The sequence below is a fragment of the Amblyomma americanum genome, chromosome 2 (genome assembly GCF_052857255.1).
Source record: "Amblyomma americanum isolate KBUSLIRL-KWMA chromosome 2, ASM5285725v1, whole genome shotgun sequence".
Classification (NCBI taxonomy): Eukaryota; Metazoa; Arthropoda; class Arachnida; order Ixodida; family Ixodidae; genus Amblyomma; species Amblyomma americanum.
This window is the reverse complement of record NC_135498.1, coordinates 106,286,920-106,302,229: the sequence shown is the minus strand read 5'-3', so window position 1 is coordinate 106,302,229 and position 15,310 is coordinate 106,286,920. Positions and strand designations below refer to the sequence as shown.

The window sequence follows — 15,310 nt, the reverse complement described above, 5'->3', positions numbered from 1 at the left end:
ACTTTTTTGAACCCTTGGTTCAGTTACGTGAAGCACCTTGTATGTGAGAGCGCTAGTGGCAAACAGTGCCTATTTTGGCCAGGCTGTTCCAATGGCGCTGCCAATGCTGGGCAAACATTAGACAACGAGGGCCATTGTTGACTTGTAACGGGGTGGCTATGCAAGTATTGGTGGTACACCAAAATGCAAAGCAACATTCAGGTAGTACTTTCACTTCATGCGTTTATCTTTCTACAAATAAGAGCCATTCCATGCGCTTGATGTAGCCATTGTGGCTGCGCGACATCTTGCGGTTCGGCCCCCTTCTTGGTCCCCCGCGAACATAAGCCACCTTTTGGTGGCATCTGCGACGTATGCTTCCGTGGTATCAGAAAGCCTGTGTTTTGCACCTGCAAAGACAGAATACATCAACACCAATGCCGTAAAATGAAGAAATACAGACACCAAAACCAATCAGCAATAAATAACCTTTCAGAAGAAAGAGACACACTGCCAACTGTACAAAATGCTTCACTACAAAAAAAGCTGAGAACACAAAATGTGGCTGCAGGACACATACTGAACTGTTGCTCATGTTAAGCACTGAAAGAAAAATCAGTGTGCAAGTGACAGACCTTCACGTTCTCCTTTAGAAATCAATACCACTAAATCAGTAGACATGTACTTCTACATGGAGATACACTTGATGCCACAACACTTAAACTGACACCTGAGGTAGGGTTAGCCAGCATGTCGCAGAAATTGAGATTAAGGAACAGGCCGAAAAGCCCAAAGACACAAGTGCTAAATCTTCAGAGCCTTTTTCTACTTCTTTGTCTTGTCCACTTCATGTCGAAGTAGAACACATTTATGAGCCTACCATGATAATTACTAATAAAAGAAATAATCATTGCACCCCATTAGCAAATTTTTATGCGTGAAATTTTATCAAAGTACGCATGAAATTTACATTATTTCTAGACCTACTCGCTGGGTAAAAAGTTATAAGAACTCTCAAGACAGTAATCACCTTCAATGCAAACTTCAGCAATAGCTTTGGCATAATGCAGTACTGAACGTTTGAGACTATGTCGTTTTGTCTCTACATTGACAACACACACACAATTCGATCAAGGTACATGTAGATCTTTTTCCAAGCGCATATGTTCACTATACACCAGCCACGCAGTAGCGGTCTTTGGCCTCACGTTGACGTGCGTTACGTCCAGCGTCCCAAGCACTACACTTCCTCTCTGCTGCATACGTTGCTGCCTGCGAGTGATATTTAAGCTCACTTCCACTCTTGGCTGTGTGGTGAGCTACGTCTTTTCGCACCAAGCCCTTCCATTTCCGACCATATGCCCGCCAAAAGGCTGATATAATCTAGAGGGCCCTGTACCTGCACGGAGCCTTAAGCAGTCACTGCAGGGTTTTCCCAGTGGTATAGAGACTGAAAGGCTCGCACTTGCACATGCCTGACCCTCTTTCCACGCCTTACTTCGAGCCTATCCCGTCGCTATGCTCAATATGAATGACTGGTTTGGCCAAACTGAGGAATGCTGCACATAGTTCATGCGGTAGAAGCACCTGTGGTACCTAGACTGTACATTCCCACCACTGCATACTACTCCAGTTTATGGATGGCAACACGTACCAAGAAGCAGGCTCAGAATTATTAAACACAGCGCCACGAACAAAGGACAAGCGAGTTGACAGGAAAGCGCTAGCAAATGTTTGATTTATTGGAGTAACACGTATATGTACAAAAAATATTCCGACGACCAGGGGCGCATGTTCGCAGATAAAAACATTCACATCAAACAGACTCGTCAACATATGTGATTTCGCGGGAATTACTGATAACCAAAGGGGTACTTGCGCACGTGCCAGAAATCTTGTTACTGAGATAGGTTTGTTTTAATTCTCTTGTTAATTTTTCTCACTGCTTGTAGAACGCTGATGCATAATTGAACAATGGCGTGCAAGGGGGGCGCAGAGGGGGCTAGAAGTTTCACAAAAACTGCTTACGCAAAGCCCTGTCCGCTAACCTAGCACTACACCACAAAGATTGCAACCACAAGCCCACTTTGCACACTCCTTGCATGCCATTATTCAATGATGCATCAGCGCAGTGCAAGCACACAGAAAAATTAACGACATAATTAAAAGAAGCCTACCTCATTCACAAGAATTATGGCACGTGCGCGAACACCCCTTCGGCTGTCATTCATTCCAGCGAAATCGCTTATCTTGACGAAGCTGGTTGATTTGAATGTTTTTATTTGCAGACATACGCACTTGGTTATTGGTACATTTTTTGTATATGTGCGTGCTACTCCAATAAATCAAGATGTTGATAGTCAGCACTCTCCAGTCTACTCTCTTGTCATTTGTTCGTTGCGCTGTGTTTATGAATGTTGCAACAACTGCATGGCTCATTCATCTCTCCGTGCTATTACAGGCTCAGAATATTGCTCATTCTCTTCAAACTATGCTTCAGGCCCCTCGAGCCTGCCCAGCTGCATCGCAGAGCAACAGGTCTGCTCACTATTGCCTTCAAAATTCTCCGCGCAGCATCTTTAGCATCCGTGACCCATTTCAGTGTAAAATAAGCTACATGAAAAAAACGAAGCCTGCACTGAAGTTCAAGCCCATTCTGATCATGTAGACGTGCGCTCCTGGCAAGTGCCTCAACGCCAGGGAAGGTTATGTGCACAGATTTTTCTAAGTTCACACTCTTGAAATGCCTGCACGTCTCCTTTAGTCTGTATCTTCAGGCACAGCTCTGGAACACAAATTAAGGTACCATACACACCAAATTTTTGCTCAAGCGCTTTTCTTTCAACTGGTACGTTACACCTTAATATACATGGATAAACACGTGGTATTCGCATATACGATCGCTAAATAAATTATCATTGTATTTCTTCTTGGCGATGTTTCGGTTTCACAACAAAACAATGGCGGTGACATGTACCGTTCAGTTCAGGTCATGTGAGGCGCAGAAAATGGCAATATGATTGCTGATGCGCCATTTGTTCTTGAAGCTCTTGAAGCAGGCTGATTTAAGTGTTATAATCAATTAAAACTATGTATCAGCGTTAATTGCAGGTTTCTTCATGCCTCTCGCAACATGCAGTTCTACTACACGTCACAGCTATTGTACGGTTCATGAAACCAAAGCAGCATGAAAGAAGAAATTCAGTTATAAATTATTTAGTTGACGTAGGCGAATACCATGCAGTCATTCATGTATTTATAGTCTAACGCATTATTTGAAAGAAGAAGACGAAACTAAACTTAGGTCTCTATCGTCCTTTAACAATACTTGAAACTATTAGCGGAGGTTTGTATATTAGAATGCCTAGAGGAAGGGAAAAGAAGTTTTCCCCAACTTCACTTTTTTTCACCAAAATTTAATTACAGATCACATTGCCTCAGGCATAAAAGTTCTTTGAAAAGTTGGGTTTCTGCATGAATATTTATAAGCTAGATCTCTCAAGTAAAATGCTCTGAAGGACTAACTACATACCAAAGACAGTGTGAGCGGCTCATCTTGCAGATAAGCATCAAAAGAAATAAGTCCCTCCAGCGACACCACAGTCTACTGGCAGCCCTACAGAAGCTTGGTTTGACCTGCTCCGTTGTTCTTTGCGTAGGTCATTCACTGGCACTAGGAAATCTGCTAGCTCCTTTAGCACTTCTTTTTCAAAGCCGAGAAAGTATTAAAGAGAGATATTATTAAGCATTTTTCTGTTTAAAATCATCTTTGAGCAACATACGTAAAGAAAACTAATCTCTCGACACTTCGCATCCCGAGAATCTTCATTGCTGCTGTTTCATGTTGCTGCCACTGAACTTCACTAAATATAATTGTAAACCCCTAAAGTCACAGTGCCACACTACCGGTATCTCAATAAGCCATGCAAGCTACTCCGAGCTGTCATCATCGTACTTTACATGTACAACCATTATATCGTTGACAGCATTGTGGCATGGTCTATTCCAGTTGAAAAGGGTTGTTCTTAAACTTTTTTTTTTTGAAGAGATTGAAGAGGTATTTTTTATACAACATTGCCTCTGTGGAAAACGAACTCGTGATCTGTCATCTTTATCAGAATCGCAAAACAAAACAGATGCGTTTATATTGCGATAAAACTGTCAACTGAAATATATGCTTGCTGTTCTTACAGATCTGACGCCAGAGGAGCTCTTGAACTGAGCCCAAAAATTGCTTGTGATGTCGCGGGTTAGCTTGCTTCCACTGCAATTAAATCAGTAACCTAGTGTAACCATGATTCTGCTCCCATAAAATCCCCACATAGAGAAAGGGCTCTGTGATCACTTTCTCGTCGATAACTTGTCATGCTGCGGTTGTTGCGAGGCGTCGCCCAAGCAATGCACTCCCACCAAAATTTGCCAAACTTCTCAGCCCTGCCGTTGAATACGCACATTGTCAGCATATGAAAGACCCAAACAGTGATTGAAACAAACTAAAGCATAGGAGAAATTTTGTCTGTCCATGATCGTGTTCATCAGTCCACAGCTAGTGGTGCAATATTCCTTTAGATGGAAGATATTTCAACAAAATAGACGAGAAGACAATCACATCTCTAACCTTCTGCTTTCATGCGTATCTGGACGACTACAGCAGCGACTGGCAAAGCACAGTACGCGATACGCGGTGGTCAGACATTCAGATCTTACCAGCATTATGCGGTGTTTTATTTTTTTTGCTGCAATTTATCCCATCTTTTAAATGCTTATACTAATAATTTCGCAATGATTGAAACCACCATAAAAATGGTTTCCTATGCTTCTCCTGGTTACAAACACTGTCATCTTCTTTCATGTGAGTAATATAACAAGCCCCCACCCCAGTACTCTAGTCTGCTAGCAGCCCTCTTTATCTATGACTGAGGTGAAGCTTCTCCAAGTGTGCTTGGTTGCTTTTTGGAGTAGAGATTGTTGAGTATAGATTTCATAAATGCTGAAGTATGGTTTGGTTTTAGCGTGCCAAGACAAAAAGCTGAATCACAATGAAAATAATTTTAATGTAGATTCTGCAATTGGCCATTCTCTACAATAAAAGTAGCCTAACAAACCATGTTCAAAGTCAAAGTCAAAGCATTCTTTAGTTTGAAAGTAGAAGGCATTAGGTAAAAAAATGTCAGGACCGATAGCCGTGCGACTAGTGACACGGTCAAGTACAAAATAAAATAAAAAAATACTCCAGACAGCTGTAATGAGCAAAAATAGAAAAAAACACGTACAGGAATAAAGAATGACTTCGAATAAAATGCGCACTTGAAGTAACACTTAAAAAAAACACAGAGTGATATGGAACACGAAATAAAAGTTCATAAATGTCAAAAAACCGTTAAAAAGGGTGGAGGTCAGGGCCCTTCCTGGTTGCTAATAAAAAAAAAAAACTTGCAGAACAGCTTAAAGTTATTTCCAAAGCTTCATATTGCCGCCAATATTTGCAGTGTTTGTTCGTTTTTCAAATCTGCCGCGACACCACCTTATCGCTTTGTTTGCGACGCAAGACGCGACTAGATTTATCTCGATTGATCGCAGCCAGGCAAAGCTGATTCTACGTTGTTCCGGAATGTTCTAGTAACTTTGCGCCCTTTATCTCGAATGTTCGCTATCAGCCTTAAATTGAGCACGGCCGACAGCGGCGGGCATTCTGTTCGACGACCGCCGAGCACGCTTGTCGCTTCGCCGCCGCCGAGTGATTCAGTCCATTTTGGGTGCAAGTCAGCCCAATAAACAGTTCTTTTAGAAGACCCCTTTCGTCCGTCTTCATCGCTGCTTCGACTGCCGTCACCACTACGTGACATCTGGTGGAGGTGCGGGGTAGCCTTCCATGTTCCGGACGCCCCCTTCAAGTCGTGAAGCCAGCCCTGAGCGCTTCGCACCCGAGGACGAGCCAGCAGCTCAGCGAGCCAGCCGACGTCTCCAGGGAGAGGAGCCTGAGTTCGGGAAACTGCCGGACCGCACAAGAAAGCGAAAAGACGCGGCTACGAGCACCGCAATCTCGTCGAAGATGTCGACACCGATCATACTGCAGCAGCCGCGGGTGCCGCCAACTTTCAATGGATCCCTAGGCGAAGACCCTGAAGAATGGTTGGATCAATTTGAGCGCGTGGCGTCATTCAACAAGTGGGATGATGCGGCAAAGATTGGACACGTTTTTTTCTCATTGGATGGCTCCGCACGCACGTGGTACGAAAACTACGAGTCGTCCCTTACGACATGGGAGCTATTCAAGAGAGAACTATTGAAGGTATTCACCACTGTCGTGAGGAAAGAAAGAGCCGAACGACTCCTCGAGTCCAGGATCCAGCTTCCGAATGAGCCCGTCCGCAGTTACGTCGAGGAGATGAAGCGCCTATTTCGCCACGCCGATCCCGGGATGACCGAAGAAAAGAAAGTTCAGTTTTTAATGCGCGGCGTAAAAGAACAACTCTTTGCAAGCCTCGTCCGCCAGCCGCCAAAAACAGTCGAGGAGTTTATGCAAGAAGCCTGCACGATTGAGAAGACCCTCGACGTTCGAGCTCTGCAGTACAATCGCCCTTCCTCTGCCTGTGCAATCCGTTCGGACACGCCGGCCACCACCAGCGACAGCTTGCGGGATGTTATCCGCGAAATCGTCCGAGAGGAGCTACGCCGATTACTGCCATCTTCCCCACAGCCACAAGCAGCGACTCTGATGGATGTGGTACGGGAAGAAGTGCAACAGGCACTTGGCACCCCGACGGCCACAGAACCCCAGGCCATGACCTACGCCGCTGCAGTAAGTACTGCTCAGCCCCAGCGACAACCCCCCCGTCCTCCCCGAGATGAGCCAATCGTTCCACAACGGCGCCTCCCAGCCCCCGCCCGCCCAGCCTATGACCGACGCTCAAGCCCCAGGAAATGCGACGCCTGGAGGACTTCCGACAACCGGCCGTTGTGCTTCCATTGCGGTGAGGCCGGCCATATTCTTCGTCACTGCCCGTACCGACGTCTCGGTCTTCGAGGATTTGCCGTTAATGCCCCACGACCACGCTTCGGACAACGTCCGCACGAAATCGACGAGTACCTGCGTCGAGAAGAGTACACGCCGAACCGCTTTTCGCGCTCACCAACGCCGTCAACCACGCGCTTTGCGTCGCCACGCCGCAGCTACGCAGCCGCGGTACGAGGAAGGTCGCCCAGCCCCCGTAGGGGAAACTAAAGGCAGCAACCTCTGGAGGTGAGGTTGCTCACGAGCTAAACGCCGAAGATCCTCCACCGACCACGCCCCATGAAGACGCTGCACCCGCGACGCCGCATGAAGAAACGACACTCGCTGCACCGACGCCGCACACAATGAGAACCTCGACCACGACGCAAGCTACCTTGAAATCGACGCCGCCACCCAGAGGAGCTTCGACCACACGCCCAACCCGTGACTCGCATACGCGACGAAGCCGTGACCCGACGCCGAGAGCGACATGCAATGCAAGAGCCAGGACCTCCGACCTAGAAGTGACTATCGACGGCCGGAAAGTTACCGCTCTAGTCGACACAGGAGCCGATTACTCGGTGATGAATGGAACATTCGCTGCGCAGCTCAGAAAAGTCACAACGGCTTGGGACGGCCCACAAGTTCGCACCGCTGGGGGCCACCTCATTACGCCATCAGGACGATGCACAGCGCGAGTGACTGTCAAAGGACATACCTATCCTGCGATCTTTGTTGTGCTACCGCAATGCTCCCGCGAAGTGATCTTGGGTATGGATTTCCTTAATGAGCATCAGGCGATCATCGACCTGCGATCCAAGCTGATCACGCTTTCGACGGACGAAGCCATCGCTTCGATGAAAACTCGGGAAAATCACGTTGCCCTAAGTGTCCTGGAGGAAGAAGTGAGCGTCCCACCCCGTTCAAGCGTTATCGTGACCGTAGGCGCCACGAAAGCCATAAACACTGAAGCCATCATCGAGGGGAACATGCAGTTGCTCCTAGACCGAGGAATCAGCATCGCAAGAGGCATCGCACATTTCCGCAATGGCCAGGCCGAAGTACTGCTGACTAACTTCAGCGAAGAATACCGGCATATTAACAGAGGAACGACGATTGCTTTCTACGACGAAATATCTGACGTACGAGATTCCTTCGCCCTCTCCGACCCCTCCGCAGAAGACCCGCCTGACCAAGAGAACTCGCCCACTTTCGACATCAACCCAGTCCTGCACCGGAACAGACAAGACCAGATCCGCAATCTGCTTCAAAACTACAGTGAGTGCTTTTCGACATCGCCGAAGGTGCGACAGACGCCAATTTCCAAGCATCGCATTATAACGGATCAACACGTCCGACCTCTCCGTCAAAGCCCCTACCGTGTGTCTCCGCGAGAACGACAAGCCATCCGGGACCAAGTCGAAGAAATGCTTCGCGACGACGTCATCCAGCCTTCAAACAGCCCATGGGCGGCACCGGTTGTTCTAGTGAGAAAGACGGCACACTTCGATTCTGCGTAGATTACCGCCGCTTGAACAACATAACACAGAAGGACGTCTACCCCCTCCCCCGCATCGACGACACACTGGACCGCCTCTGCAACGCCAAATATTTCTCATCGATGGACCTCAAGAGCGGCTACTGGCAAATTGAGGTCGATGAAAGAGATCGCGAGAAGACAGCATTCATAACTCCGGATGGGCTGTTTGAGTTCAAGGTGATGCCATTTGGTCTCTGTTCCGCACCAGCGACGTTTCAGCGAGTAATGGATACAGTGCTGGCAGGCCTGAAGTGGCAGATTTGTCTGGTATATTTAGATGACGTCGTTGTCTTCGCCTCGAACTTTGAAGAGCACCTCAAAAGACTTCGAACAGTACTAGACGCAATCAAGTCGTCTGGCCTAACCTTGAAAGCAGAGAAATGCCACTTTGCCTACGAAGAGCTGCTGTTTCTAGGCCACATCGTTAGCAAGGAAGGAGTACGCCCAGACCCGCAGAAAACAGCTGCTATTGAACAGTTTCAACCGCCGGCCGATAAGAAAGCAGTGCGCAGATTTCTCGGACTATGCGCATATTACCGACGATTTGTGAAAAACTTTTCGCGCATCGCCGAGCCCCTGACCCAACTGACGAAGGCAGACGTGCCGTTTAAATGGGAAGCGCCGCAAGCAGAAGCCTTCAAGGAACTTCAGCGTCGTTTACAGTCCCCACCGATCCTTGCGCATTTTGATGAAAACGCCGATACTGAAGTTCATACCGACGCAAGCAGCGTGGGACTGGGCGCCGTTCTCGTTCAAAAACGTGACGGGCTGGAGAAGGTCATCGCATACGCTAGCCGTTCCCTTTCCAAGGCCGAGGCTAACTATTCGACCACTGAGAAGGAGTGCCTTGCCATCATCTGGGCTACGTCGAAATTCCGCCCCTACCTCTACGGACGGCCGTTCAAGGTGGTCAGCGACCACCACGCGCTCTGCTGGCTTGCCAATTTGAAGGATCCCTCTGGCCGACTCACTCGATGGAGTCTGCGTCTCCAGGAGTTTGACGTCACCGTCGTTTACAAGTCCGGACGCAAGCACACTGACGCCGATTGCCTCTCACGAGCCCCTGTAGATGCACCGCTGCTGGACGACGATGAGGACGCCTTCCTGGAACCCATCAGCGCAAGCTCTTTTGCTCAGCAGCAACGCTCGGACCCCAACCTAAAAGGCCTCATCCAGTACCTGGAAGGCAAGGTTTCTTCACCCCCCACTTCATTCAAGCGAGGACTGTCTTCTTTCTGCGTGCAGAATGAGGTCCTTGTGAAGAAGAACTTTACAGCGAACAAAACAGCCTACCTCCTTGTTGTGCCTACTTGTCTCCGCGAAGAAGTTCTACAGGCTTCACACGACGAGCCGACAGCTGGACATCTCGGGTTTACTCGCACCCTCCGCCGCATTCAAGACAAGTATTACTGGCCCCGACTGTCTGCCGATGTCGCACACTATGTGAAAACATGCCGAGATTGTCAGCGACGAAAGACTCCTCCCACACGACCAGCAGGATTTCTGAACCCCATTGAACCTCCCTCAAGACCCTTTCAGCAGATTGGCATGGACTTGCTTGGCGCTTTTCCAACGTCAACATCTGGAAATAAGTGGATCATCATAGCGACCGACTACCTGACCCGCTACGCCGAGGCGAAAGCCCTACCGAACGTAACAGCAGCAGAAGTGGCCAAATTTTTCGTGGAGTGCATTCTTCTTCGACACGGCGCCCCCGATGTGCTCATCACGGACAGAGGAACAGCATTTACGGCGGAACTCACGCAAGCCATCCTGCGCTACAGCCAAACCAGCCACCGGAGGACAACTGCATACCATCCGCAGACCAACGGACTGACCGAGCGCCTGAACAAAACCATCGCCGATATGCTCGCTATGTATGTCGATGCCGAACATAAAACCTGGGATGTCATCCTGCCTTACGTCGTCTTCGCCTACAACACCGCAGTGCAGGAGACCACCCAGATGACGCCTTTTAGGCTCGTCCATGGCAGGGAGGCCACGACCACGCTAGACGCCATGCTGCCCAACGTTACAGAAGAAGAGAACGTCGACGTTGCCGCCTACCTTCAACGCGCAGAAGAAGCTCGAAGGCTTGCCCGATTACGGATCAAAGATCAGCAGCGGTCCGACGCCAGACGCTACAACCTACGAAGACGCAACGCGGAATACAAGCCAGGAGACCAAGTCTGGGTGTGGACGCCCATTCGCCGCCGTGGATTGAGTGAAAAGCTTTTGCGCCGCTATTTCGGCCCGTACAAGGTTCTTCGTCGGCTGGGTGAACGGGATTATGAAGTCATCCCTGACGCAATGACTGCATCCCATCGACGCCGCGTACGACCAGAAGTTGTCCATGTAGTCCGTCTGAAGCCGTATTATGCGCGCTAAAGGCCGCTGCATTTCCATGCTCTATTTTCGCAAGATCTGTTTTTTTCCCTTACTAGTCGCATTATTTGTTTTAATGCATCGGGTCGATGCTTCTTTGAGAGGGGAGTAATGCCGCCAATATTTGCAGTGTTTGTTCGTTTTTCAAATCTGCCGCGACACCACCTTATCGCTTTGTTTGCGACGCAAGACGCGACTAGATTTATCTCGATTGATCGCAGCCAGGCAAAGCTGATTCTACGTTGTTCCGGAATGTTCTAGTAACTTTGCGCCCTTTATCTCGAATGTTCGCTATCAGCTTTAAATTGAGCACGGCCGACAGCGGCGGGCATTCTGTTCGACGACCGCCGAGCACGCTTGTCGCTTCGCCGCCGCCGAGTGATTCAGTCCATTTTGGGTGCAAGTCAGCCCAATAAACAGTTCTTTTAGAAGACCCCTTTCGTCCGTCTTCATCGCTGCTTCGACTGCCGTCACCACTACGTGACAATATTGTCACAAATGGGTTGTAGAATCAAGAGGCTAGGCACAGGCCGCAAGGAATCAAGCAGTGTCCCAGCTGCCAAGAGCACGTGCGACTTACTTCTTTGTCCTCAAGGCGCCGCCCGGGGACACCTGGCGGCATTATTCCCCCTCCCCATCCAAAAAAAAAAGAAAGCAAATACGTGGGCGCACTTGGAGCGAACGAGGTGCCCGTTACTGCGTAACGTACGGCTTCATACGCAGTACGTGCACGACCTCAGGCTGCGGTCGACGGCGCGAACTGGGCAGAGTGCCATCGGGGAGGACTTCATACGTCACATCCGTGATGCGTCGCAGCACTGTGTAGGGTCCAAAGTAGCGGCTCAGAAGCTTCTCCGACAGGCCGGGGCCGTAACGGGGTCCATACCCACACTTTGTCGTCGGGGTGGTACTCGACGTGGCGACGTCGTTGGTTGTAGCGTTTTGCATCCGTTGCCTGCTGCCGGCGGATGTGCATACGGGCCAGTTGGTGGGCTTCCTCTGCGTGCCGGGTAAATTCTTCGGCGTCTGGCGTGAGCGCCTGGTCGTCAGGGGGACACGGAAGCATGGAGTCGAGCATCGTTTGGACATCACGACCGTAGACGAGGCGAAACGGCCTAAATCGAGTCGTTTCCTGAATCGCCGTGTTGTAGGGAAACGTCACATATGGGAGGATTTCGTCCCAAGTCTGGTGCTGCACGTCGACGTACATTGCGAGCGTGTCTGTTTTGTTGAGGGGTTCCGTGAGCCCGTTCGACTGCAGGTGGTATGCAGTAGTCTTGCGGTGGTTCGTGTGACTCAGCTGGAACACCTCGTGCATGAGCTGGGCTGTAAACGCGGTGCCCCAATCAGTGATGACGGAGGACGGGGCGCCATGTCGTAAAACAATGTGGTGTATGAAGAAGCGCGCGATTTCAGAGGATGTACTGCGCGGCACCGCCTGGGTTTCCACATAGCGCGTCAAATAATCAGGCGCAACTATAATCCACTTATTGCCAGAAGACGACACAGGGAATGGGCCCAGAAGATCAATGCCGACTTGGTCAAAAGGTTTGCGAGGTGGAGAAATTGGTTGGAGCAAACCTGCGGGCTTGAGCGGTGGTGACTTACGACGCTGGCACTCACGGCAACCTCTGACGTAGCGGTGGATGGTTTTTGCAAGTTTAGGCCAATAATAGCCCTGACGCACTCGAGCGAGCGTGAGTGCAAATCCCAAATGGCCAGAGGTGGGCTCATCATGACACGCCGAAAGGATGTCGTCGCGGAGGTCTGATGGCACGACTAGGAGGTAGGGCCGGTCACCGCTGCTGGAGTTTTTCTTGAACAGTACGTCATTGCGAATGCAAAAAGAGGCCAAGTGGCGGCAAAAGTGTCGAGGTACGTTAAAAGCATGGCCCTCCAGGTGATCCATGACAGACCGCAGGTCAGCGTAAGCACGCTGCTTTGCCACTAAGTCCGAACTGCTGATCGCACCTAGAAAACGATTGTCATCTTCTGCGCTGTCATCAGCTTGCTAGACATGTGCGCGTGAGAGCGTGTCGGCGTCTTCGTGTTTACGTCCGGACTTCTAGGCAATTGTGTAATCAAATTCTTGAAGGCGAAGGCTCCAGCGTGCTAGGCGGCCTGATGGGTCCCGGAGATTGGTAAGCCAGTACAAGGAATGGTGGTCGGTGACCAATTTAAAGTGACGGCCATAGATATAAGGCCGAAATTTCATCATGGCCCAGACGACAGCGAGGCATTCCTTTTCCGAGGTGGAGTAGTTGATTTCGGAGCGCGAGAGTGTGCGACTGGCATAGGCGATCACACGTACGTTCCACGCCTTCTTGATGTTGAACGAGGACGGCACCAAGCCCGATGTTGCTAGCGTCGGTGTGTATCTCGGTAGCAGCCTCCTCATCGAAGTGAGCCAGCACAGGGGTTGTGTGCAGCCGTTGGCGCAGCTCTGTGAAAGCAGTCTGTTGCTCGGCAGTCCAGACGAACGGTGTATCGTCACGTGTTAAACGGGTGAGGGGTTCAGCGATCTTGGAGAAGTCGGCGATAAAACGACAGTAGTAGGCGCACAAACCTAAGAAGCACTTGAGCGTTTTCTTTGTAGTAGGACGGGGAAACTTGGCTACGGCGGCAGTTTTATCGGGTTCGGGCCGTATGCCGTCGGCGCTCACAACATGGCCGAGATACTTGAGCTCTTTGTAGCCAAAGTGGCATTTCTCGGGTTTGAGTGTCAAGTCGGCCAACCGCAGGGCATCCAACACGGTCCGCAGGCGTTCAAGGTGTTGGTCGAAGGTTTCTGAGAACACCACCGCGTCATCTAGGTAAACTAAACAGGTTTGCCATTTGAGGCCAGCCAGGACAGTATCCATCATGCGCCGAAACGTCGCTGGCGCAGAGAAAAGGCCAAAGGGCAACACTTTAAATTAATATAGGCCGTAGGGTGTGATGAAGGCCGTTTTTTCGCGGTCCCGTTCATCAACCTCAATCTGCCATTATCCGGTCTTTAGGTCGATTGACGAAAAATACTTGGAGCGGCGAAGTCTGTCGAGCGAGTCGCCGATGCGGGGCAGCGGGTACACGTCCTTTTTCGTTATGGCGTTCAGCTTACGGTAATCCACGCAAAAGCGCAGTGTCCCATCCTTCTTATTAACAAGCACTACGGGCGACGACCACGGGCTCTTAGAGGGCTGAATAATGCCGTCTGTCAGCATCTCCTTCACCTGCGTTTGGATAGCGTCGCGTTCCTTCGGGGAAATGCGGTACGGCTGCTGTTGTATGGGGCGAGCGTCATCGGAAGTGATGATCCGATGCTTCGTGATCGTCGTTTGCCGCACTTTCGAGGAGGATGCGAAGCAGGTTTTGTACTGGAGCAGTAGGGCGCGGAGGTCGCGCCGTTGAGTCGCTGAGAGCCCGGGGCTAATATCGATGCGATCCAGGGACGTCTCTTGACGGTCCATAGCCTCGGACGCAAAGCACTCAGTAACATCGGCCAATTGGTCGGCCCACGCGACGGCAGTAGCTCCGACAAGGTTACGAGGTTCGCTCGTAAAATTAGTAATAAGGAGTTCCGACCGACCGTCACGGAGGTGGACGACACTTCGGACCGCACAAATGCCTTGCGTCAGCAGCAAGGAAAGGTTGCCCTCGGCAACAGCAGGTCCATCACGTAGCCCATCATCGCATTCGACGCTTGCAAAAACACTCGAGCGCGGCGGGATCAAGACACCTTCAGTGGAAATACGAAGGGCGGAGATGCGTTGCCGAACGTCGGAGGTGTCGTCGGCTTCCGCTGTCGAAAACGTAACGGTTCTGTGCCGCAGGTCAATAACAACCCCATTCTCACGGAGAAAATCTACGCCCAAAATCAGGTCACGAGAACAGTCGCGGAGCACCAAGCAGCTAACTATGAATGTCGAGTCGCTGATCCGGATCCTGGCCGCGCACTGTCCAAGCGGAGTAATGATATGGCCCCCCGCTGTCCGGATCTGCACGCCAGAGCAAGGGGTTGTAACTTTCTTTAGAAGCGCTGCCAATTTGCCACTGATAATTGAAAACTCCGCTCCTGTGTCCACCAACGCGCTAATGCTGTGACCATCGAGATGCACGGGTATGTCGAGGGAGAAGCGGTCCTTTATTTCAGCTGCTGTCGTCGACGTCGTCAAAGCTCTATCATCGAATGTCTGCGTCGTCTGCATCGTCAGGGGGTCTTTACAGCGTCGATATCCAGCGACCACGCCCCCGGAGGTCGCTGTCCTCAGTTTTCCCGGCGAGGGCTGGGCGAGCGGTCCGCCGTCGCTCGCGAGGAGTTCTGCACATTCGGTGAAAACGATGGACGGCGAGGTGACCGTGATCGGGACTGACGGCGCGCCATGGACCACTGAGGTTGCTGGGTAAGGTACTCATCAATCTCACGGGGCCGT

General features: G+C 50.4%; 1 protein-coding gene across 1 annotated transcript; it reads right to left on the bottom strand.

Annotated features, from left to right (window-relative positions):
• Positions 1–2,475: 2,475 nt before the first annotated feature.
• Positions 2,476–15,085, bottom strand: LOC144119975 (uncharacterized). Its single transcript, XM_077652466.1, has 2 exons — positions 14,341–15,085; positions 2,476–2,498 (listed from the first exon to the last, which is right to left on the bottom strand). The coding sequence occupies exons 1-2, from the start codon at positions 15,083–15,085 to the stop codon at positions 2,476–2,478; spliced, it is 768 nt and encodes a 255-aa protein (XP_077508592.1).
• Positions 15,086–15,310: the final 225 nt, after the last annotated feature.